Source organism: Peromyscus maniculatus, chromosome 5, assembly GCF_049852395.1.
Source record: "Peromyscus maniculatus bairdii isolate BWxNUB_F1_BW_parent chromosome 5, HU_Pman_BW_mat_3.1, whole genome shotgun sequence".
Taxonomy (NCBI): Eukaryota; Metazoa; Chordata; class Mammalia; order Rodentia; family Cricetidae; genus Peromyscus; species Peromyscus maniculatus.
The window spans coordinates 69,564,066-69,589,784 of NC_134856.1; the positions used below are offsets into that span (position 1 = coordinate 69,564,066).

General features: G+C 43.4%; 1 protein-coding gene across 12 annotated transcripts in view; it reads left to right on the plus strand.

Moving 5' to 3' along the window:
* Window positions 1–235: 235 nt before the first annotated feature.
* The window catches only part of Abi1 (abl interactor 1), a 91,879-nt gene continuing 66,395 nt past the window's right edge, over window positions 236–25,719 (plus strand). For 10 of the 12 annotated variants that reach the window (XM_042277994.2, XM_042277998.2, XM_042277995.2 and 7 more), the window contains exon 1: window positions 440–741. In XM_042277994.2, coding sequence (XP_042133928.1) covers window positions 625–741 — 117 coding nt within the window. In that variant the 5' untranslated portion in view covers window positions 440–624. Of the gene's footprint in view, window positions 742–25,719 lie in introns of all 12 variants that reach the window. The other 2 variants (XM_042278000.2, XM_042277996.2) reach the window with 2 other exon arrangements.

A 25,719-nucleotide genomic window follows, 5' to 3' on the forward strand; every position in this document is an offset into this window, starting at 1 on the left:
TTGTTTCCTAAGTTTTAAAGGAATTGAGGCCTAAGTTAAGAAGGCAAAGTCTTAGTCACATCTCTCACAACACTGAGGAAGTCAGAATTCAGAGTTTCTGTTTTTAATCCTAATCTGATTGGAAGTCTTTGATTTACTGACATTTTCTAATTAAGTTCGGCCAGTTTTCAAAGTCTTCTCATAGAAACAATTCCGTTGCCTAGATCACCCTGTGGCGCCATCTTCCGGGGTCTAGGGTAGACTCTAGATGTAAAACTACGGTCTGTCTTGGTTCTCCAAGTTCCTTCCCGAGTTTTGGGAGGCTCCTTAGACGCATGCGCACCCTAGCTTGGGAGAAACTACAACTCCCAGAAAGCAATGCCACGGGGTTTGGGGGTGGGGTGGGGAAGTCCCCTTGTCATGGGGGAAATGATTCTCGCGAGAAAGTGAGGTTCTGGCGGCGGTGCGTCCCGGGTGGAGGGGGGCGGGGAGAGTAAGGAGGAAGAGGAGGAGGTGCAGTCCCACAATACCCGGCGGAGGGCGGGTGGGTGGTTAGTGTCTGGGCTGTGCGGCGCTCCGGTCCCCGGCGGACCCTGCTGCCTCTGTTTCCTTAACGCGAGAGGAAGCGATGCGGAGGGGTGGAAAATGGCAGAGCTGCAGATGTTACTAGAGGAGGAGATCCCGTCTGGCAAGAGGGCGCTGATAGAGAGTTACCAGAACCTGACCCGGGTGGCGGACTACTGTGAAAACAACTACATACAGGTGAGGAGCGCGGGCGGGCGGGCGGCCGGCGGGGGCGGCCGGGGCGACGGGCAGGCTGGGCGCGGCGGGAGCTGCCCTACTCCGCCACCCTCCGCCCCGGCCCGAGCGGCCGCCGCGATACAGGAAGTGGCCGCCGCGAGAAAATGGGCGAGGAGCAGGGCCGCCGCGGGCGCCGCCGGCCCCCGACGCCGCTTCCAGCATGCCCAGCCGGGTGTGCTCCCGGCGGCTTGTCCCGGCCCCGCCGTGCTCCCCGCAGCCTGCCCCGGCCCCGCCGTGCTCACCGCAGTCTTCCCGGACCGCCGGTCCCCAAAGCCTTCCCTGGCCGAGCTCTGCTTCCCGCAGTCTGCCCAGCCCAACTGTGCTCCCCATCGCCTACCCCGGCTGGGGTCTGCGCCTAGACCCCGCAGCTTTCCCTGCCCGGGCTCTATTTCCTGCAGCTTCCCTTGGCCGGGTCGTACTCCCCGCCACCTCTCCTAGCGGAGTCGTGCGCCCCACGGCCTCTCCTGTCCCGGTCGTGCTCCCTGCAGTCTCCCCTGCCCGGGCTCTGCTATCCGCAGTCTCCCTCTTGGCCGGGCTCTACTCCACGCTGCCTCTTTTGGCCACGGTTCGTCCCAAGACCCCTCAGCCTTCCCTGGCCAGGGTCGGTCCGGAGACCCCACAGCCAGTCTTCCCCTGTCGGAGGTCCTCCCGGAGATCCCGCATTCTCCCTTGGTTGCCTTGGTCCCCCACAACTCTCTGTCGCCCCTCTGCCGAATGTGATGAGTCCAGTACCAAGACAGCTGCAAGAGGAATGGGCAGGGAAGAGGTGCTGGGAAAGAAAAAGCGGGATATGTGGCCTTAGAGGGTGGGGTAGGGGTGATTATGTCAATTCATGCTAGAGGGTGTGCCTTTTATTTATTTAAAAAAAAATGTCACGAGTCACATTTATACAGACCTCCCAATCAGGTGCAGGGAGTGACTACTGAGGGTTTGATAGATTTCATCTAAAAAAAAAATCTTTTAATTGAAGGTTTGGAAATCGCATGCTTGACGGTTTTCAAGTCAGGGTTTTCCTCATCATCATACTTACTTCCGCTTTAGGATAATGTATACTCGTTATTATAAAGTACGAATGATTCATAGGGGAATTCATTGGGAAAATGTCTTAAATACTTCTTCCTCCAAGTGTTGTTGGATTGTTGCCTTTGAACGCGGTAATGTCATAGTGGTTGCTTAGTTTCTGAGATCTCTTTCTAACCCGTTAATGTCTAGAAGAATATGAATAAAATAGATTAGCAAACATCATTTAGTCTTTAAATCGCAATGTGAAATTACTTATTTATCAAGAAATTTTTGGCATTTTGACTATGACAGATGCATGCTTGTGTTTCTTAGTGATTGTAAGTGAATTGTGTGCAGTAGTTTGGCTTGTGTATCATGATTGTGTAAAAACAAACAGTTTGCACTAGGTGCAAATAAAGTAGTAGATTTCTTTGTGTCCGATAAGGAGTATAGAAATTCACTTCTGGTTGATAAGGCATGGCCGACCAGAGCAGTCTTGGAGAAGTAGGGTTAGGGTACTTCAGACTTGCAGTGTGGAAACGTGCCTTCAGCGTTGATGATCATTTTCAAGAGCCAATGGTTTCTGTGCCAGCAGATGCTTTAGGCTTTATTTGTAGAGGAAGATACTGTTTTCAGACTTGTTTGAATATTTGTCAGTTTCCATATTTGTAACACTCAATTCTGGAGCAGTACTCCAAGGAATTGGTCTTCATATTTTCTTTTCCAACCTTTGACTTGGGTGATCTGCTGATGAACTTGTTGAATGCCCACTATGCCTACCGTATTACTTGTTTTTGAAAACTATATGTAGCTGATTAAAAACACATTTTAAGGGGTTGAAGGGACGGCTCAGGGGTTAAGAGCAGTTGTTGCTTTTGCAGAGGACCTGGGTTCAATTCCCAGCACCCTCACGGTGATTCACAACCATCCTTAACTCCGGTTCCGGTTCCGGGGATCCATGCCCTCTTCTGACCCCTGGGGACACCAAACACACCCGGTATACATACATACATGCAGACACACACTCAAAAATAAAATGAGTAAGTCTAATAAATACATTAAACACATTTTAAAATTACAGAAATGTGGAAATAGTGTAAAAATAGAAAAGTGATCTTGTATTTTATATACTAAAAAAATGTACAACTTTTATTTATTTTAGCATGAAAATTCTTGCAATCTGCATTTTTGGTTTCCTGCATTTGTATCATGCAGCATACGACCGCCTGTAACTCCAGCGACAGGGGACCCAACACCCTGTCTGGACTCCTCGGGGGCTGCACTCATAAGTGTGTAGACAGACGCACGGTTAAAACACAGTTAAGCACAACCCACTTTAATTGGTAATAGCACTGATTAAGATAAGTAGTTGTGTTATTTCTTTTTCTTTGCTTTGTGTGTGTTTGTTTGCAGATACAACCTCATCCTAGCGCAGGCTGGTGGAACTCTTGGTCCTCCCGTTTGGCCTTCCGGTGCTATGGTTAGAAGTGTAGCTACCATACCCAGCTGTGGAAAAAAAATGATGTTTTTTGAGGGGACAGGGTCTCATTAGGCAGCCAAGGCTGGTCTGGAGCTTGTTATGTAGACAGGGCTGGATGACGGAGATCCCCGTCCCCTGTCTCTCCTGGGATTAAATATGCACTACCATGCCTGGTGAGGAAGATTACCATACCTGCTGTGAGGCGTTAGTTGCTGTGTGAGTTTTATCAGGCACATACTTTGTTGTTTTCTTATGTTTTGAGAATTCAGGCCTGTTCTGCTGAGAAGTTGGGTGAGTTCTTACAGTGCTTTGTGCGCTGCTGAATTTAGTTCTTAAATTGAGTCATTAAAAGCCAAATTTATTAAAAGGTTTCTTCAGCTGTCTTTAAAGGATGGAGTTTAAAAGTTAGGAGGAGGGGCTGGAGAAATGGCTCAGCAGTCAAGAGTGCACATTACTCTTCACGGAGGACCAGCCCAGAGTTAGATCTCAGCACCCACATGCAGCTCAAAAATGCCTGTAACTCTAGCTTCAAGGGATCCCATGTCCCCTCAGCGTCTCTGTGCACATGCTTACTTATGCACACACACAAGTCTTTTGAAAAATGTTATAGGGAGGCTGGATGTGGTGGCACACACCTTTAATCCCAGCACTTGGGAGGCAGAGGCAGGTGGATTTCTGTGAGTTCGAGGGCAGCCTGGTCTATAGAGCAAATTTCAGGGGTGCCAGGACTGTTACACAGAGAAACCCTGTCTCGAAAAACCAAAACCAACCAACCAACCAAAATATTAAAATTAAAAGATATTTATAAATTGGTATTTAGAAAAGCCTTTGCTGTTTCTGTTTGATGTAAGATTGCTTTTTTTTTTTTTTTTCCTGGTAGATTAACTCTAGGACCATTGATCCTTGAGCACAGCCAGTTACTTTAGAGTTGTTAGTGTCTTGCTACGGGGCCTATCTTGGGGAACTAGGAAGGAAGGAAAGCTAAGTGAACAGTAGAAACTAAAGAAAGGTTGCTTAGGACGAAGATGGTACTGACTCAGATAAGGATAGAGAGGTCTTTTGAGAAGTAGGGTTAGGGTACTTCAGACCTGCAGTGTGGAAACGTGCCTCCAATGAGATTATCATTTTCAAGAACCAGTGGTTTCTGTGCTAGCATTCCAAGGAATTTGTCTTCATATTTTCTTTTCCAGCCTTTGCCTTTGGTGATCCTAGAACTTCATTCACTTCTTAATTTTTCTGCCTGAAATTTTACCAACTTCATTTGGATTGGCAAATGTTTTTTTAAAAGTATTTTTATTGTTTTAAATTATGTGTGTGTGTTTCTTTCTCTGCATGTGTGTTTGTGTGCAAGTGTTACCAGAAGCACTTTTGCCTGCTTAGCCATCATGCTGACCCTAAATTCTTAAATTTTCCTACACAACAGTTTTTAGGAAATAGTGACAAGAAAGTCTGTACAGCATATGGAAGTCCTTTAAAAAAGAGTTTGGCTCAGCAGGAGGGTTAATACATGATTGTTGAAGCACACAGATAAAGAGGACCAGTCCTAATTGATCCTGTTTATTGAGTGCCTACTCTGTTATAATCTCTTCTACTTTGTATTTACTCCTGATCAAGTGTCTGTCATAGGGAGTGCCCTCGTACAGATGAGGGATTTAAGACTCAGAGAAGTGAAATAAATCTTGCTTGGCTGTACAGTTAATGACTCTCAGATTCCTCAGCTGTGACAGACTCCTCCGGTGGAGTAGTTTGTATATACAGTTCTTATAAGAATCTAGACCTCAGACTAGTTCAGGAGTGTTACCGGAGTACGTAGACCTGTTGGACAGGTCTGGGAGCCTCACAGTTCCAGCACCATTCTTAAAACACATTCTAAGTTGTAAGATGCAATCAGAAGAGCAGGGAGGTTTGTGCTTTGGAGATTTGCCAGTAAGGCTCATGGTAGCTCTCAGCAGGTAAGAGTGCAGCCTGCTCTTCCAGAGGACCTAAGTTGATCCCAGCACCCTTGTCAGGAGGCTCACAATCCCCTGTAACTCTAGCTCTAGGGAGATCTAATGTCTCTGGCTTGTGTAGGCACCTGCAGTCATGTGCATATGCTCAACACATAGGCACATATGCATACATGTGATTTAAATCAATAAAAATAAATCTTAGCTGCGTATGGTGGTGCACACCTTTAATCCCAGCACTCGGGAGGTAGAGGCAGGCAGATCTCAGTTTGAGTCCAGCCTGGTCTACAGAGCAAGTTCCAGGCCAGCCATGACTACATAGTGAGATCCTGTCTCAATGTGTATGTGTGTGTGTAGTACTCCAACCAAGACTTCTCAGATATTCTCAAATTTACATTGAACTGAAATTTTATCTTTTTCATATGAACACTGTTATTACTGAATTTATAGAATGATATTTGCATAATCTAATATTAGATTCAACCTCTTATCCCAATTCCTTTTTAATATATTTTTTGTTGACTCACAGTATCTAGGTCTTAATATTTAACTTCACTAAGAATAAATATGTACTGTAAATAGCTGTACCCTGGAGGAGCTAAACATCTCTTTTAGAACACAAAGGAGAATTAGTATTTTTCATCTATCAGAATAAATTAGAGAAAGTAAAGTGCAGAAGAGGAATTAAGAGCCTGGTGTGGTAGTACTTACCTTTAATCGCAGCATAAGGGAGGCAGAGGCACATAGATTTCCTGTGCATTTGATGCTAGTCTGATCTACATAGCGAGTCTTTGTGTAGGCTCTGTCTCAAAGAAGAAAACAAGCCAGACCATGACTAATCAAAGTATCACCAAAAAAAACCTCTCAACATTAAAATTGCAAACAGAAAAAGAGAGAAGACGTTAGTTTTAACACAAGCTTCCAAATGATATGTAGCCCTAAAATATACTCAGTAAGTCTCTTTGGGACTATTACTAGTAAGAACTGATGGGACTTTTTTTTTTTTTTTAAATTTTAAAGAATTTTTTTTATTATTCATGTGGAGGAAACATTTTGCTCTAGGTTTTGATCTAGAGTTGCTTGGCATTATTTCGTTTGTGCCTGTGCTGAGGCAGCACTTTGCAGTGGAGAGGATGTAGAAGATGACCCTCAATTCACGATGGCTGGGTGTGTTAGAGTTCTCTAGAGAAAGAGCCAATAGCATGACTATGAATGACAAAGGAAATGCATTAGATTGGCATACACAGTTTGGGCTGGGCCGTTTAGTAATGACCGTCTCTACTCTGGAGAGGCTTCATACTCTGGAGCTGCTCAGTCCACAGGACTGTCTGCCTCAGCAGTCTCAGTGCTGAAAGCCTGGAGGATTCTTGGAGAGTGGTTTTCAGTTTGTCCTGGAAGGCTGAAGAAGCTGTAGTCTCTTGTTAGTTAGCATAGGATGCAGCAGCAGTGAGCAGTGATGGCCTCAACAATAAGGAGCAAAGATGCCTTTTGTCTCAGACCTGTGTATGTCTGGGTCACTGCTGGAAGGTACTGTCCCATTTTAGGGAGGGTCTTCCCCCTCAGTCTTTTCAGAGTACATCACTGAAAGGATAATAGGAAAAATAACAATGGGTTTTGATAGAAAAAGAAATAGCTGACTTAATAATTTAAGAGTATATACTTTAGAAATACTTTAATATTTAATAACAGTATATATTTTAGATATACAGTATATCGTTAGAAAGCAGACTTTGAGGTTGTTTCTAGTGGTATCATTCTGTTGACTCTACACGTTACTCTTGGCTCTACTAATTTTCTCCACTTAGAAAAATTTCAGAATTAGTTGGTAGTTTATCAGTGTTCGTAAGAGAATCTGAGAGCAAATAGAGTGTCTAAGAAGGGCAATGTGTTATTGTTGTTGAGTGTACTGAGGTGTGATGGCCTGGTGTGATGGCTGTTGCCTGTAATTCTGTCACTTAGGCTGTGGTAGGAGGCTCACTAGGAGTTCATGGCAGCCTGTGTTACTGAGTTCCAGGTCAGCCTAGGCTAGACTAGAATGAGACCTTGACTCTTAACAGATGCCAACAAAATTAAACAGCTAACTTCCTTCTTCCTCTCTCCCTCTTTTCTTCCTTCCTTCTGCTCTCTTTTTCTTCCCTCTTATGTAGCCCAGGCTAGCCTCTAACTTGTTATGTAGCTGAGGATGACCTTGAACTCCTGCTCTTCCTGCCTCTGTCTTCTATGCTCTGGCATTCAGAACCACCATGCCACACAGCTAGCTGTGCATGGTTCTTCACACTGTTATCCTTCAGCTCTTTTCCTGCATTTCTGCCCCAAACTAGCACTAGTTCATCTGACAGGTTCTATTATTACTATGTTTTTAATTTTACTTTTCATTAGGTGGTAGGTGTGTGTGTGTGTGTGTGTGTGTGTGTGTGTGTGTGTGTGTTGGGACAGAGGAAGAGAGGGAAGGAGAGAGGGAGGGAAAGAGAGTTGTTGACGTGACACAGTGCCCAGTTTCAAGAGTTGGTCCGTTCCTTTCCTAGCCGTGGGTTCTGAGGGTCACCCTCAATTTTAGGTCAGTAGGCTTTCGCTGGCAGCACTCTCTGGTGAGCCGTATTTCAGTCCCTCCTCCATTGATTATTTCAAATGACTTAAAATAATCCTCCTTCCCTCCCTCCCTCCCTCCCTCCCTCCCTCCCTCCCTCCCTCCCTCCTTCCCTCCCTCCTTCCCTCCCTCCTTCCTATAGTCTCATCATGTAGCTCAAGCGGACCCGAAACCTATGGCAACCTCTACCCTTTATCTCCCGAGTGCTGTAACTGTAGAGTGAACCACCACACCTGTTTCTTTCTTTCTTTCTTTTTTTTAAATGGAATATAATGCTCCAGTCTGAGGAGAGGCAGCACTGGAGAATGTCTCCCAGCTGACTCACTAAGTGAGTCACTTAAAAAAAAAAAGCAATCTGTTGGACTTCTGTCCTGCTCAACAAGAAGGAAAGCATGTCTGGTACTGGAAACCTAGCCAACTACCCAGAGCTGGTGAAGTCATGGATCTTGGAGGAGAACCTACAACAGCCACTTTCTAAACCAGCAGAATCCCCAACTACATTCTAAATAATTTTTTCATATGATATATTTTGATCATATTATTTCCGCCTCCAACTCTTTCCAGATCCATCTTACCTCCCAACCAGTGTGTGTATGTGAGCAGGGCACCTCCAAAAGCAAAAAAAAAATTAAAAAAAAAAATGCGCGCGCACACACACACACACACACACACACACACAGAATCAAAACAACAACAAAAAACCTCAATAAGACAAAAAAATGATGACAAAACAAAAAGTGAACAAAAAAACATGGAGTCCATTTTTGCTTTTTGTGTTGGTCACCTGCTCTGGTGTGCGGCTTGCTCTGGAGTGTGGTTGGTAACCACAGTGAAGTTACACTTCATTGTAGAAAATTGATTTTCCTTTTCCCAGCAGGTATCAGTTGCAAATAGCTTCTTGGTATAGAGTGAGACTTTTGTCCATTTCACCTTCCCTTTTGCTGGTCCTTTGTCTGGTCTGATGTCCTGCAGGTTTTGTGTGTGCTGTCACAGTCTCCGAATTCTTGGGTGGATCAGCCCTGCTGTGTATGGAAGACACTGTTTCCTTGGGGTTGCCTGCCTCCTCTGGCTTTATGACCTTTCCACCCCCTCTTTTGAATAGATGGATTGCACATCGATACATTCTAAATAGTGATCCTTAATTGTAGTCCTCGCCTATATCAAGGAACCTTCTCTTTGCAATAGAGGCACATTACAGAAAACGAAAACTGACACAATGCAGAGTTGTGGAGCCCAGTTCCACCTGTTAGATTTACAACACAGCTCCTGGACCTAAGGCTCAGGGATCATTGCAGAAGAGAGGGTGGAAAGATGGTAGGAGCCAGAGGAATAGGAAGTTTGATGTGGCATTGTCTCCTAGAAATGGCAGAAGCTGTACTCATGAAGTCTCACCAACATATGCCTGCCTAAACATCACTTGGACAAGGACTCCACCCATAGACATGTGGAAGAGGGAAAGCCCACAAGACCTCAACCCTAGACAAAACAAAACAACAGAAATCCAAAACACTACAGGCAGCTAAGGAATTTGGGAGAAATAGTCTTCCCCAGAGAAGAGCCCCTCCCTTTCCCCTAATTGGTTATGAAATAACAAAAGATCAGCCCTGAAAACATACATACAAGTAACATTATATGGACTGAGCAGGTTGTATTTATATATTTAGGAATACATATACATACACAGACACACTCCAACAATTAAAGAAAGAGAGGCCATGACCTTGAAAGAGAGCTGTGTGGGGGTGTGTAATGGGAGGGTTTGGAGGGAGAAGAGGAAGAGGCAAGGTGGAAGTGATATAACTGTACTCTCAATAAAAAGAAAAGAGCAAAGTGTTTCTGTTGTTGCAAGACGAAGTGTTTGGACCAGTCACAGCCTTGACCCCCTAGCATCAATTACAGTTGTTAAGGCTTATGTTTTAGGCCTTCTGTAGCACCAGCCTCCACTGGGGGCAGCACCATCCATCTCTGGCTAAGGTAGTAGTAGTTACAGGGACACTTAAGAGTTCCTCAGGGCATGCGATAGTAAAAGCCTGGTCCCAGTATTTCAGACAGCCCTGGCTGGTGCCGTTTCTTGAGGAGTTGCAGTTTTAGCCTAATTATCTCAAGGTGTCTAGGGTGAGAGTGCTGGGGGTGGCGTGGTCCATACAGCTAGTGCCAGCATATGGGTGTACACCTGACTCTTTACGTAACTTGTTGTGGGTAATTTTTCTTTGTTTTCTCTTTTGTCCTTTGCAGACAGGGGCTATTCTTGAACTTGCTGTGTCGCTAAAAACTGTATCTTCTTTCAAGTACTGGGATTACAGGAGAGTGTCACCACCCTTGGCTTTTATTAAAATATTTTCAATATTTATTTTATATTTTATTTATGTGTATGAGTGTTTTGCCTGCACACCACATGGCTATCTGATGCCCATTGATGCCAGAAAAGTTGCCAGATATTCTGGAACTGGAATTAGGAATGGTTGTGAGCCATTATATGGGTGCTGGGTAATGAATCTGGGTCCTCTGCAGGAGCAACAATTGCATTTAATTGCTGAGCCATCTCTCCAGTCCTCCACCCCATGCCTGGCTTTTAAGTGACTCTTAAAGTTGCCTGTTCAATATCCACTGCATTAGTTGTTGATTAGACACTTGCTGTAGATTCCCACTTGTCCTCTTCTTATCCTCACACATCTTCCTCTGACCCATTGTCCACATTGAGCTTTTGTGTTGCAATACTATGGTACTTTTAAAATCGAAATTTGAGCTGATGAGATAGCTTATTAGGTCAAAGCACTTGCTGCCAAGCCTGATGACCTGAGTTGATCTTTGGGATCCATGTGGTGCACTGAGAGAATTGACTCCCACCACTTGCCCTCTGACTTCCACGTTTACAATATGGAATGAATGTGTGCATGCAAACAAATAAATATTTAAAAAAAAGATGATGAGCCAGGTGTGGTGGTGTACACCTTTTATCTCAGCCCTCAGGAGGCAGAGACAGGCAGATCTCTGTGAGTTCAAGGCCAGCCTGGTCTACAGAGTAAATTCCAGGACAGCCAGAGCTATGTAGGGAAAACTTGTCTCAAAAGAAAACAAAACAAATCACTGTCTGCTTAAAATCCACTAGTGACTTACCATAAATGTACTGCTGTAGTTTAAAAATTCATGTTCCTAGAGCCTTTTGGGAGGTGTTTGTCATGGGGATTCTGTCCTCATAATGAGATTACTACCCAGGGTTAGAGGGAGTGAATTTGGATTGAGACTCTCACCATATACAAAATAAATGTCCACAACTTGATTTTTGGGTGTCCCAGATTTTAAAACTGAAATAAGGGGCTGGGGAGGTGGCTCAGTGGTAGAGCGCTTGCTGATTTTCCAGAGGACTCAGGTTCTGTTCCCAGCATTCATATATGGTGTACAACTGTCTGTAACTCCAATTCCAGGAGATTGGAACACCCTCTTCTGGCCTCTGCAGGCACCATGCACACATGTGGTACACACACCCTTACATATAAAATAAACTGTTAAATAAGTTTCTGTTATTCATGTATTTCCTAGTCTGTGATACTTTGCCATAATAAGATGTATACCAAGTCTCAGTGAGGTCTGGGGGCATTTGTAAATATAGTTGAATTTACCTCATTGGCCTTATCTTGCCTGCCATACTGACTTTCTTAGTTACTTTTCAATTGCTGTGACACAGCACCATGACCAAGGCAACTTGTGGAAGAAAGAGTTCATTGGGGCTTACAGTTTCAAAGGATGATATGTTCATCATGACAGGAAGGAAGCATGGTGGCAGGCAGGCAGGCATGGTGCTGGAGTGGTAGCTGAGAGCTTACATCTGATCTACAAGCAAGAGGCAGACACCCCCCTCACACACACACCCCCACCCACGCAGCTTGAGAATTTCTCTCCAGCTCCCGCCAAATCCTGCTAGTCCTGGAGCCCACTTATAAAATATACACACAGACTTACATTATTTAAACTGCTTGGCCATTAGCTCAGGCCTATCATTGTCTAGCTCTTACTCATATATTTAGCCCATTTCTATTAATCTATACTTTGCCACATGGCTCGTGGCTTATTAGTACCTTACATTTTTCTTGTCCTGGAGGAGGCTCCTGGCAGTCTCTCCCTTCCCTTCCTGTTTCCTCAATTCTCCTCTCTGTTAGTCCTGGCTATACTTCCTGTCTGGCTACTGGCCAATCAGTGTTTATTTATACAGAGTGATATCCACAGCGCGCGCACACACACACACACACACACACACACACACACACAGAATGGTGTGAGCTTTTGAAATCTCAAAGCCTGCCCCCAGTGACACACCTTTTCCGACAAGGCCACACCTCCTAATCCTTCCCAAACAGTCTCACCAGCTGTGGACCAAGTATTCAAATAGATGAGCCTGTGGGAGCCATTCTCATTCACACCACCACACTGACTTTCACTTTTTCTATTTTTCTTTTTAAACTTACTTTTATGTCTTAGTAAATGTTGTTCTCTGACTGAGAGACTTTGTTTCTTTTGATGGATATTACTAGGGCTTTCCTTGTCTAGATTAAAAATTGTCATATTCTTTAACACATTAATACTTGCTCATTGTGTCTATTCTGGGTCCCCGATATAATAGTGACTGAGGTGAACACTCTACCCTTAGGAAATTTTCGTTATGGGGACAAGGGGACATGTTTTGTGTGCATACACACACAACCAAAAAACCAAAAATAAACTAAAAGCTGCTTATTTCAAATAGATAAGTAAGTAGTAAGATGGGAGCTAGAAGATCAGGATTTGGAAGGAAGAACCTCTTCAGCTATGGGGGTTAGTATTACTCTTTGAAAGTAACTTCTTTTTTACCTAAATATCTTTTTATGTATATTATGAGTGCCTGAGTGCGTGTGCTGATTGCAGAGGCCAGATGAGGGCACTAGATTCCCTGGAACTGTAGTTCCAGGTGGTTGTGAGCCACCTGATGTTAGAGCTGGGAACAGAACCTGGGTCCTATGGAGGAGCCATGCCTTTAACCACTGAGCCATCCTACAGCCCCTGTGAAAGAGACCGTCAAGCAAAGATTTGCAGGATTCAGAAGATCTAAGGAAAACAAAATGGAACTGTTAGGAAATGAGAAAAATATATTTGTAAGGATAATATGGTTGGAGAGTAGTTTGTGAGAGGAAGATCACTCAGAAATTATCAGGAGCCAGTTTGCAAAGGCTTGTGGGCCACTGAAAGGAAGCTGGGGTTTATGTAAGTCTAATGGGGTGAGTTTATTGTTGAAGCTCTTGATTCACTTTTCTTTTAAAGATAGGATCTCGATATGCAGTCCTGGCCTGCCTGGAACTCAGTATGTAGACCAGGCTGGTCTCAAACTCAGAGATCTACCTCTCTCTGCCTCCTGAGTTCTGGGATTAAAGGTGTGTGCCACTGTGCTGGGCTTGATTTAATTCTTAAAGGATTAGATTGCTGAGTGGAAAACAGATAGAAGAGGTGAGAGCAGAATCAGCCAGCAGGGGAGGAAGTATAAGCAGGTAGAGAGTATGATGCTGAGGCATCGGATCAGTGCATGTGTTTCAGACACAGTGGAAAGGATATGTTGGGTTGCATATGGTGTAAGAGAAAGAAATCTAAAGATGACTCCTGCCTTAAGCACCACCGTGTTCCTTAAGCATGTGGTTAGATGATAGCAGATGGCTGGGCCCTGGGGGTGGGTTGCAGGGAGAAGAATATGAAGGTGTCTGTTTGGGTTATGTAAACTATGAGATACCTATTAAGCACATGGGCCAATTGGCCATGCTGGAGCTCAGAGAAAAACTATATGCAATATCATATTCACTGACATTACCAAGGTTTCATAGGAAAAAATTTAAATATTGAAAAGCTTTCAAGCTCAAGTTGATGAATATGTTTTCCCAAATTCTTCTTCTTTTTTTTTTTGCTTCAAAGTTTCCATTTTATTTATTGATGACAAGTCAAGTGTTGCTAGTTATTTTCTTTAAGTGGCAAGCTTTATACTCATCAGCAGGAGACTGTCTACCAGAACTCAAGCCTGAAAGCAATAGTTTGTGTGTCAGTTTTAAAAAAAGTAATAATGATATATAAAAATGGTCTCGTTTGACAAATAAGTTGTATAGCTGCTTTTTCGTAAAAGTCACAATCATACTTAGTATGTAACAAGGGCAGCTTTTGTGTATTTAGCTGCTTTTAGGGGAAAGAATTGGGGATAGGGTCTTGCTTATGTATCTTTAGCTGGCCTGGAATTTGCTGTATAGATCAGGCTGAACTCACAGAAATCCACCTGTCTCTGCCTCCCAAGTGCTGGATTGTAAAGTTCAAGGCTAACTTGAGCTACATAGGGAGTCCCAGTCTGGAGGGAAAAAAAGTTTGACTTTGATCTTGTGAACATCTCCTTCTGAAGCTGACCACACTAAAGAACCTTGGTTACAGCAGTTTGATTTAGTAGACTGTGGTAATGGGATCCTGAATTTTAAATAGCATAGGATACTAGCTATATATATTGAGCATCTCTGACTAAAGTAGATTGAGTAATTTCATAAAAAAATTTAACATTACTTGTTCGTGAATCTTGGCATACTACACAGTGTATATTATTTTAATAATTTTAGATAGAAGGATTGGAGAGGGTTAAGGGAACAGCACTTGGTACTCTTCTGGAGGACCTGAGTTCGATTCCCAGCACCCACATTGGGTGGTTCACAACCACACATAACCCTAGCTCCAGAAAATCTAACATTCTCTTTTGGCTTCTAAGGGCACCTGCATAATATGCACACACTCACGCATGCATATAACTTAAAAACAGTAGGAGCTGGAGAGATGGTTCAGTGGTTAAGAATATTCTTCCAAAGGACCTGAACTCAGATCCCAGCACCCATGTCACATGGCCCACAACTACCTATAACTAGTTCCAAGAAGAACTGACACCTTTCTCTGGCCTTGGTGGGCATCTTCTCACATGTGGCAGACATTTAGCTAACACATATAAGTAAAAATAATAAATCTTAAAAAAAACTTTGACTAGATATTTAGATCCAGAGTCTTTCTGTTCTGTATATTTAAAAAACTTCCCTGTATCTGTTTTCTACAGTCTGTGTTTACCAAAATTTAGTTATATAGATAATTTTAGGCTCATCAAAATGATTTTTAAGAAAGAGTAAAAAATAGATTTTTACTCTAAAATGAAGGAGTAGTTATTTTTAATTTGAGCATGTTTCAGATTGGATTTAAAGAAATCTCTTATTGGGCTGGATAGATGGCTCAGCAGGATTACTGCTTATTCTCGTGGAGGATCTGAATTCAATTCCCGGTACCCACATGGTGGCTCATAATCATCCTAACTACAGTTGGAGGGGATCTAATGACCTCTTCTGGCCTCCACAGACATCAGGCTTGCACATGGTGCATATACATGCAGACAAAACACTCATGCATAAATTAAATAAATCTAAAAATAAAAGAAAAAAGAAATCTGTTGTTGGGAGCCAATGAGATAAAAGCACTTCATCTGAAGCTTTAATACCTGAATTCTTTCTCTGGATCCTATATAGTAGAAGGAGACAACCAACTCTCACTCTCACAACTTGTCCTCTAATTGCCACACACATTTACACATCTATTGGAGAAATTATTTTGGCCACTCCACGTAGTTAAAAGGATATTTATTTAATGGTGTAACTCACAAATTAAGTGAAAGGTAGGTCGCAGGGTCTGGGGAAGGTGTATCGCAGTCCAGCGGTGTTCTCTGGAGCTCTTCACAGTCCACCTTCACCGTTCAGTGTCCCGGCACAGAGAGAACGCTCGCCCATCCAGCTCTCGGGTCTCCAGGCGCCTCCCCTGGCCCCGCCTCGTAGGTGTGACAGTTGCCAGAGTCTCATTGGGGGTTGGAACTTAAAGATCCAAGCTGGAATGGCTACCCACTACACACATCTACCAATAAATGTTAAAAAAGAAAACCCATTGTTAATACCCTTAGTACTTATAAATCTCTCTTTTCAATACACACACACACACACACACACACACACACACACACACACACCTCAAAAATAGAAATGACTAAATGAGAAAAGGAAAAAATGACTCAGGGTGTTTTCTTGTTTGAGCTCTTTGGCATTTCCCTTACCTCTTTTATTTGACGGGATCTCATTAGATTGACCTCACAATTATATTTTCCCCCAGTCAACCTAAGGGGTTCTATAGTTAGGATACTGAAGCCATAGACATGGCAGATTCCCCCTGCTTTACTTGACATCCTTCTTTGGGTGGTGGTTGTTGCTGTGGCCACACTTCTTGCTATAGTTTGTAGCACAGGCGTGCAGGTGAGCCACCCATCATCTTGTCCTACTTGTACTTCAGGGCAAGCTGTCACAGGGAGGGCCAATGGCTACCACTGCACTAGGTGCAGGGTAAACTCTTAGGGATATTGTAGATGAACAGAGTGCAGCCATCCTCCAGCTGTCAAACAGTGACATCAGATGTGGTGGTGAGGTGGTCACATTCTTGGTAATGTCACTGGGCTTGACATCAAGACCTATGGTCTTGTAAGTCCGGGTCTTGAAGACCTGTATCTTTGCTGCCCTGTTGAAGATTCTTTTGCCTTAACCTCCCAAATGCTAGGATTGCAGGGATCTAACACCATACCTGGCTCTTCATTTTATTATATACAGTTACTGCTTTGGTGAAGGGGGGCTTTGGATGAATTCATTTTTCCTTTAAACCTTGCCATTTTTAATTTTGTATTTTTATGTGCATTGGTGTTTTGCCTGTGTGTATGTCTGTGTGAGGGTGTCAGATCTTGGAGTTATAGACAGTTGTTAGCCACCATGTGGGTGCTGGGAACAATACCCAGGTCCTCTGGAAAAGCAGTCAGTGCCCTCAACCTCTGAGCCATCTTTCTTTTCTTTCTTCTTTTTTTTTTTTCTTCTGTTTTTTTCTAGGCAGGGTTTCTCTGTGTAACTTTGGATCCTGTCCTGGAACTTGCTCTGTAGACCAGGCTGACCTCGAAATCACAGAGATCTTCTTGCCTCTGCCTCCCAAGTGCTAGGATTAAAGGTGTGTGCCACCACCGCCCGGCTGAGCCATCTTTCTAGTCCCCATATAATTTTTAAAAAGTTTGAAAATCCGTTTTGTTTTTCCAGTTCCAAGTTCCATTAGAGTTTATAATATCCAGATTTACTGAATTGTGGGAATTTATCTTCCTAGTTTGTCCTGTGATGTTTTGTTTTTGAGTATTCACAGAGTGCCATGAAGATCCCTGAAGAAACCAGCAAAATTTTGTGTGATCTCAAGTTAGAATCACAAATTTCCAAAAATAAATGCTTAGTAAAATGAAACGTATCTATAATAACGGGTGGGAATATTATTAGTTACTTGTTCAATTTTTCAGCACCTTAAAAACTGCATTCATTTGTGTGTGTGTGTGTGTGTGTGAGAGAGAGAGAGAGAGAGAGAGAGAGAGAGAGAGAGAGAGAGAGAAGAGAGAGAGAAGAGAGAGAGAAGAGAGAGAGAAGAGAAGAGAAGAGTGTGAGTTTGTGTGTGTGAGCCTGTAAACAAATATGTGCCATGGTGTGAATGTGGAGGTCAGAGGACAACTTTTAAGAGTCAGTTCTCTTCTTCCACCATGTGGGTCCAGGGGATCAAACTCAGGTCATTAGGCTTGGTGGCAAGCCCATTTACCCACTGATGCATTTTATTTACCTTTTTGATTTTGAAAGTTTATGGTTTTTTTTTTTTTTTTTTTTTTTGTTGTTGTTGTTGTTGTTGTTGTTGTTTTTTCGAGACAGGGTTTCTCTATGTAGCTTTGTGCCTTTCCTGGAACTTACTTGGTACCAGGCTGGCCTCGAACTCACAGAGATTCACCTGGCTCTTGCCTCCTGAGTGTTGGGATTCAAGGTGTGCGCCACCACTGCCTGGCAAAAGTTTATGTTTTAGTCTGGTCTTATATTGTCCAGGCTGGCCTTGAACTCCTGATCCTTTTGCCTCCACTTTCCAAATGCTGGATCACAGGGGTGTACTGGAGTGCCAGCTTGGCCTTTTGGAGATGAGGTCTCATTAGTTGTTCAGTGGCCTTGAAGTCCTAGCCTCAAGTCCTTCTACCTGTGAGTGGAGCTAAAATTGTGAGCCACCATATCTCCGTTCAGTAACTTTATACCTGTTATGTATGCCAGTGGTTTTGTCAATACGATACAGTCACTCTCCTCAAATGATTTTCATCATAAATAACATAGGGAAAACACATTGATATGACAAAGTTCCTCTACATAGTTTGTTATTTCAAAGAAGCAACATGAGGATTGCGATCTGAAAAGTGTTAAGAAAGCTGGGGCAGGGAGGGAGGGAAGATAGTGGCATGTATAGGCCAGAGGGCTGTGGAAGAGAAGGATTTCTAAGTTTACAAGCCTGGACACTGTAGGACAGACAAAGTGGGGAGCAGCCTGTAGAAGGTGGTGCAACTAGGTCAAGCAAGATCTTACCGAGCCGTATTCATGGTTGTGGCCTTTTTTTCCCTGAAGCTGATGAAAAAGGCACTGAAAGTTTTAAACAATGGGATGACATTAATCCCAACACTTGGGAAGCTGAGGCAGAGCCGTCAGGAGTTTAAGGCCATCCCTGATCACAGGAGACCCATTCTGAAAAACAAAACAGAACAAGATGAGCTGGAGAACTGACTCAGATGTGAAGAGTGAGTACAACTCTTATAGAGGACCCAAGTTTGGGTCCTAGCACCTGTGTCACAACTGCCTGTAACTCTAGCCTCAGGGGATCCAGCACCCTCTTCTGGCTTTTGTGGTACCTGCACTCATGTGCACATACAAACAAATACACATGATTAAAAATAAAATAAGTTGAAACAACAACTGCAAATCAAAAATAAAAATTACTTTTATTTAGTAGCATGAAGGCTCATGCCAATAATTTAAACACTCAGGACTCAAGGCAGTAGTATTGCTGCAAGTTCAAGGTTAGTTGGGGATAATAGTGAGTTTTAGGCCAGCCTGGGCTACAGAGCAGGAGACCCTGTTTCAATGCCCCCCCCCAAAGTCACCCAGAGCCTCCCCAAACCAAATTAGGTTACATTTAGAGTGGAGAGAAGAGGGAGGAGCTAGAGCTGTATTTGGGAAGAACTCTAGAGAGTTGGGGAGAGGTGGGTTTGGAGATGTAGTCCTAAATGGTGGCAGAAGTCTGGTATCAGCACAGTAGGCTTTCTAGTCTAGAAAGAAGAGTGTTTGACACTGGTGGGTTGTGTTGAACAGGGGTTAGAAGGAGACTCATTAAACAACACTTACTAGTTGCTTGCTCTGTGGAAGGCTCTTTCTTTTAGGTATCATGATGGGGTATTGTGTTGCCTGTGTTATATAGCTGTGCAGAGATCATTGCTTGATGGATATATCTTAAGGAAATGGAAATTGGTCTATAGTGAGTGCGTGCACCCATGCATGAGGCTCGAGTTTTCCTGCCTTGCCCACAGTCAGGACAAATCTTTGTCACCCGCCAGTCCCAAAGCCGCTCAGATACAACCAAGTAAACACAGACTTATATTATTTACAAACTGTATGGCCGTGGCAGGCTTCTTGCTAACTGTTCTTATATCTTAAATTAATCCATTTCTACAAATCTATACCTTGTCACGTGGCTCGTGGCTTACCGGCATCTTTTCATGCTGCTTGTCAGGGTGGAGGCTGGCAGTGACTCCTTCTGCCTTCCTGTTCGTTCTTTTCTCCTCTCTGTTAGTCCTGCCTATACTTCCTGCCTAGCCACCGGCCAATCAGCGTTTTATTTATTGACCAATCAGAGCAACTTGACATACAGACCATCCCCCAGCACAGCCAAGTATGGACCATCTCAGACACCTGCACTCAGGTCCGTGGTCCTAATCATCCTCTATGCGGACCTGCTGGGTAAAGCCACCAGGGACCCAAGAACAGGCTCCCACAGCACATGCGGAACATCCCACAGCACATGCACATACCCACCAACACCCAAATCTTTTTAGTTTTTTAATTTGTTTTGAGACAAGGTCTCATGTAGCCTTGGTCTGGCTTTGAACACCTGATCTTAGCTGTAGATGAAAGACATGGGTCCTCTGAAGAGAAAGCTCAGACCAGTAGTCCCAGTACTAAGGGTGGAAGATTGAGAATTTTAGGCCAGCTTGGACTATGTAGTAGACCCTGTTCAAAAGCCCTCTCTCCAAACAAACAAACAAACAGACAAACAAACAAAAACAACAAGAGAATGCTCAAAGATGGCTTATTTTACTTGTATTTGTTCTCTTCCATCATAAAGTGATTATGCCTACAAGAGGCAACTTGCACTTAGGAAAGAATCTGTAACGATTAGTACACAGTTGGTTTCTGACACTTTCCAGCTTTCACTCCTCCACAGTGGGGTTGATTGGCAGAGCAGTGGGTTGAAGAATAGGAATAAGGCTTGACTATTAGCTGACTGTGTGGGCAGAAGTGGGGAGAGGGAGGGGAGAGAGAAAAAGGACTCCAGGGTCTCTGGCTGTGGACTATTGTGGCATGAGGGTAAGCTACACAGTCTTTGTCTTTTAATGCTCATTTTGCTGTTCTGTATTATAGATCCCTGGTGTCTTTATATCTGTAGTAGCTTTTTACAAATAATTTCAAAACATACATGTCTTCTACATAGATTGAAAACTATCCCCCTTTGAAACTTCCAGAGTATTCTAAAGAACCATAGTGCAGTGTCTGGAGAAGGAGATGTCTCATCAAGTTTAGCTGAGTCTTGAATTTAGAAGTTGAGGGGAAAAGGAGGTTTGAGAGGTAGCAGATGCAGATTGTAGTCATAGCAACATGACGGGTGTTCTTGAGACCTGAGTAGTGGCAGATGCAAGGAAGGGTAATGGAGTTGATGAAGAAAAATGGAGGTTTATGAAGGTAAAAGGGGAAACCCTGTGTTAGGGTGAGATGTTTAATTTTAATTTGGCTCATGTAATGTTAATTAGGGTAGTCAAAGGGGGCTTTGGTTTGCTGGACTTTAAATATTTTGATAGCTGGATCTTGGTAGTCGCCTTAGGAGGAGGAAGTGGCCAAGTAAAGGGAATAGACCTTGGTGGCTAGTGTTAGGAATGTAATCTAAAGGTTTTTAGCCAGGCAGGGGAGAAGGGCAAGGCCTGCCAGAGCCGTGCTTGCCGTGCTTGAGTTGGCAGAGTCCCTTTCAGTAACCTTGAACTCTTGTATCTTCTTGACTTCACTCCTCAAATGCTAGAATTACATGTATATAACCTAACAGTGGTCTCTCAAATGTTTTGACCTCATTGATACTATAAATTACTGCGGTAATTATTATTATTACTTTGTAGTCTTGACTGGTTTGGAACTCACTATGTAGATCAGGCAGGCTTCAAACTCACAGAGATCTGCCTGCCTCTGCCCTCCAAGTGCTGGGATCAAATGCGTGTGGCCATACCTGATGATAACCTGTAATGGTCTTTGTGGAATCGTGAAAGAAAGAGCCAAATGTAGAACTAATTTATTATGAGGAACTATTTAGTCTCTGTGTTAACCTACTGCTATTATCTTTAAAACATTAAAAAAAAATTATATGTGTGGGTGTTTTGCCTAGGTATATGTCTGTTTAGCCCATAAGTGCCTGTGGAAGCCAAAAGAGGGTCAGTCGCCTCTGAAACTACAGATGGTTGTGAGATGCCCTGTGGGTGCTGGGAATCAGACTTATGCCCCCTGGAAGAGCACACAGTGACCTTTACCAGTGAGCTATTTCTCTAGCCTGCTATTATTTTTTATGCTATTGTATGTCTTGAGTTATATCTTGTATATTTTGTTTGATTACACATTTTGTATTAGTGTAGATTATGACCCTATCCCATACCAAAGGAATTTGAAATTTGCATTTTTGGGGAGAGATTTAAATTGAGCTCACGGATCTGGATTTGCATGCTCCATCCAGTAAAATAGACAGTATTGCTCTGTGCTGCCCGGGCTTGTGCTTCAGGGATAAAGAATCCAATGGCCGTGACTGACCAGAGACCACCACTCCACCCCTTGTCTGTTTATACTTAGATAATGTACGAATTGTGTGAGCACACCCAGAGCTACCCACTGTCTCTGTCACATACAGGTGGAACGTGCACTGAGTGTCTAGTCCTAAAGTGGAAGACTAGGTGAGGGCTCTTTTAAATGCTTATGAAAAGCATGCTAAGATTTGGGGATCCATAGACTATTTGAATGCCTTTGAGTTTCCTTTAAAGTTGGATAAAGAGGCCTAGCCAGTCCAGCATATCCAGGAGTCCAGGTTCTGAAATATCTAGAACTCCCAGGAAGGCTTACTTGTTTCAAGGTCTAAGGGAGGGTGAAGTTTAAAATAGGTTGAATACATTCAGATCTCAAGGCCCAGGTATTTCTTTGTTGGAATTACACTCAGATAAGTGACCTTGCATTGGTTAAGTGAGCCTTGTCTTGAGACACCTTCTGTTTTCTTTCAGCCAAGAAATTTAAGAGACCCAGTGGCCTGGGAGATTACTTTGTCAGGGCCTACTGAAGAGAAGGCCATCTACATACTTGAGCAGTGTGGTTTGGTAGTGTGTTTGATCTATCAGGTCCTAAGAGGGGTAGCCCAAACAGATGTGGTGTGTTTCAACAACCCCCCCCCCCCCCCGCATAACAGTTCAGGTGACTTGTCCTGTGAGTAGTTCATCAAATGCAAACGAGAGCTATTATGCTGTGATGGAGTGGGAGAGGTATTCTTGAGATCTTACACTGAATAAAAGGTGATCCCTGAGGGAATCTGAGTCAGTGCATAGGAATTGGGCACAACCTTGTTAATGAGAATGAAGTCTTGACCAGTTTCTGGTTATTTGGTCCCTTCCTGACTCCTAGGATTGGTGTGCTATAGGTATGTAAGCATTCAACCAATAAACCTTCTCTTTTGAACCTCTTGATCATGGGATCAGTCTTTTCCTAGCCTTGTTTCAACAGTGGGTGTTTTGAATAAGCATGACCCCCATAGACTCATATGCTTGGGTACTTAGTGGAACTATTTGGAAGGGTTAGGAGGTGTGGCCATGTGGGTGGAGACATGTCACTGGGGATGGGCTTTGAGGTTTCAAAAGTCCATGTCGGGCTCAGTCTCGATTTCTCTGCCTCTTTTCTGTGGATCAGGATGTAGGCTCTCAGCTACTGGGGGGCAACCATCCTGACCTACTGGTAGTTTTCCATCTGTCCACACCCCAATATCAATTTTGGCTGCCACCAAGAGCAGCCAAAATATTGTTCTGGCAGGAGGAGATTAACCATCATTTTAGCTAAGAGGTCTCTTCCCATAAGGGATGTGGGGTCTCAAGGACTATTAAAAAGGATAGAAATGGAGATCTTCCCAGGAGCAGACAAGAGGCTGAGTAAAATGTCTTTCAAGGGGCTGGCCGATGTATTCCCTGCATAATAGTCTTTTGTTGGGATCTAGGGTCAGCAAAACGGGAGGACTGAGAATCGGGCTCCTGTGTGGACAAGGAAACTGGACTGGTGCTCTCCCACAGTCAAGATTATCCAGGGTTCCTCAAGATAGACTGGCATAGTGTTTATGAGGGGAGGCCCCAGGTCTTTTGGGACAAGAAGATGATTTCAGTCTAGACACAGTCTGAGGGCACTGAATCTTCTAGTGATTGTCGTTACAGAGGGAGTAGGCCCTGGAAGTGGCCTGTGTCTCTGAGGACACGGTTGGAGAGACGGCTTGTGGTTTAGAGCATTGGCTGCTCTTCCAGAGGAGCTGGGCTCTAGTCCAGCACCCACATCGAAACTAACAACAATTTGTAACTCCATTTTAGGGGTCTGACACCCTCTTTGGCCTCCTTGGGCACTTTGTGTATGTGGTACACAGACATGTGAACTTAAAACACCCATTTATATAAAAAACAACAACACTAAAAAACTCCATTTTTTCCCCCTTAAGAGGAAACAGGACCTTCTGGCCTGGATTGTGTTTCTAGAGGAGTTCCTATGGCAGCCAACAGTTCACTATGATACTTGTCTTTGCCTTCTTTCTCCAATTTTTTTCCCCTTGCTTCTGATCTCAGTTATAAAGTACCACAGTAGCTGTCTGACCCAAATCATTTAGTGGCTTGCTTCGTCCAACAGTCAACTTTCTGAAACCTGTTTTGAATATCAGTAACTAATTGAGTAAAAAAATTATCCTTTCAGAGGATCTCTTCCTGTGATCTCACCTTTATGTTGGTATAGTCTTTCATAGCTCAGCCTCTACAGGAAAGCCACAGGGGCCTCCTTTTCCTCCTGGCAGATAGTATTCATTTGTGAATAATTTAAAGGTTTAACTTTGGTCTCCTGGAGACTCTTTCTAAGACAGAATAGAAATGTTGCCTTCTATTCTAGACAACCATTTATCATTAGGGCCCCATTTAGGGGTTTGCATAGGGACCACTGCTGGTCAGTTGGGATGCTAGTATTTCTCCCTTTCCCCTTGGATATTTAGTAATTGTTTCCCTCCAGATGGGGTCAAAGTTTGTCTCAAGTAACATCACCTCTTTCTAGGCCAAATCATGGAGCTGGGTAATTTGTTAAAAGTTTGTACATACTTGTCTCAGTTATCTGTGTTACCTAAGTCCTGCCTTATCTTTGTTAGTGCTGACAAGACTCACACCTATTCAAGAGTGATGTAACTGGGTCATGTGCTAGTTATGATTTTAAAATCTATTAGTTGTGTGTGTGTGTGTGTGTGTGTGCGCGCGCGCGCGCGCGCGTGTGTGTACATGTGCATACTACAGCACGCCTATGGAGGCAAGAGGACAACTCGAGGGAGTCCATTCTTCCCTTCCATAGTAGGTGCTAGTGATTCAACTCAGGTCAGCAGACTTGGCAGTGCATGCCCATCATCAGTGAGTAGAGTTCCTCTTCCCTCACGTACTTCCTGGGATTGTTTTTGATTTTTGCCATTTTAATTGGGATGAGATTGAATATCAGAATAGTTTAAATTGTATTTCATTGATTGCTAAGTATTTAGAACACTTAAAATATTTATTGGCCATTTTTCTCATTTCTGTTTTTAATTAGCATATGTTAATTTCTATAATTTTGCTCTTCATTGTGATATTTTCATATATGTATATAATTTTTGAACACCCCCCCCCCCCCCCCCGTTATTCTTTGCTCTTGCTCTTCCCCTCCCACTCATGTTGAGTAACTTCCTCTTTCCTCCTTGGCAGACTCAGTCTTGTGTAAGTAATCATGCTGCTGTGAGTCTCACAGCCCTGTTGTGCTTACAGGACAGCTCTCCACAGCCCTCGGCCTGTCTTCTTCCATTCTTTCAGCCATCCTGCTCTAGTCAGCAGTACAGTGGAGTCCGTCCACAGCTGAGGAAGCGTGGTGATGGCACTACTTCCTGTTCCAGCTCACTTCTTGTTGACTGGACATAGGTTAGAGTGATCTGCAAAGAGGAACCTCAGTTTCCATCAGACTGCCTGTAGGGATGCTTTGATTCCATCCTTTCCTATTTGTGACCTGACTTTTCTGTCTTAATGCTCTAGCTAAGGCTTTGAATACTATATTGAAACAGAGGAAAGAATGGGCACACTTGTCTTGTTCTTGATTTTAGTTTTTCCCATTTAGCATGTTTGTTATATATAAGTTTGTATTATAATCTTTACTATGAGGCTTTTTCTTTTGTTTTTTGAGACAGGGTTTCTCTGTGTAACATCCCTGGAACTTACTTTGTAGACCATGCTGGCCTCAAATTCACACAAACCCACCTGCCTCTGCCTCCTGAGTACTGGGATTAAAGGCATGTGTCACCATACCCAGCCTGAGGCATATTTTTTTAAATTATTTTAAAATGAAAAAATTTTCATCATGAAGGGTTGTTGAACTTTTTCAAAGTCTTTTTATGTATCTGTTGAGATGACTATGTGGTTTCCTTCAAAGTGTATTTATGTG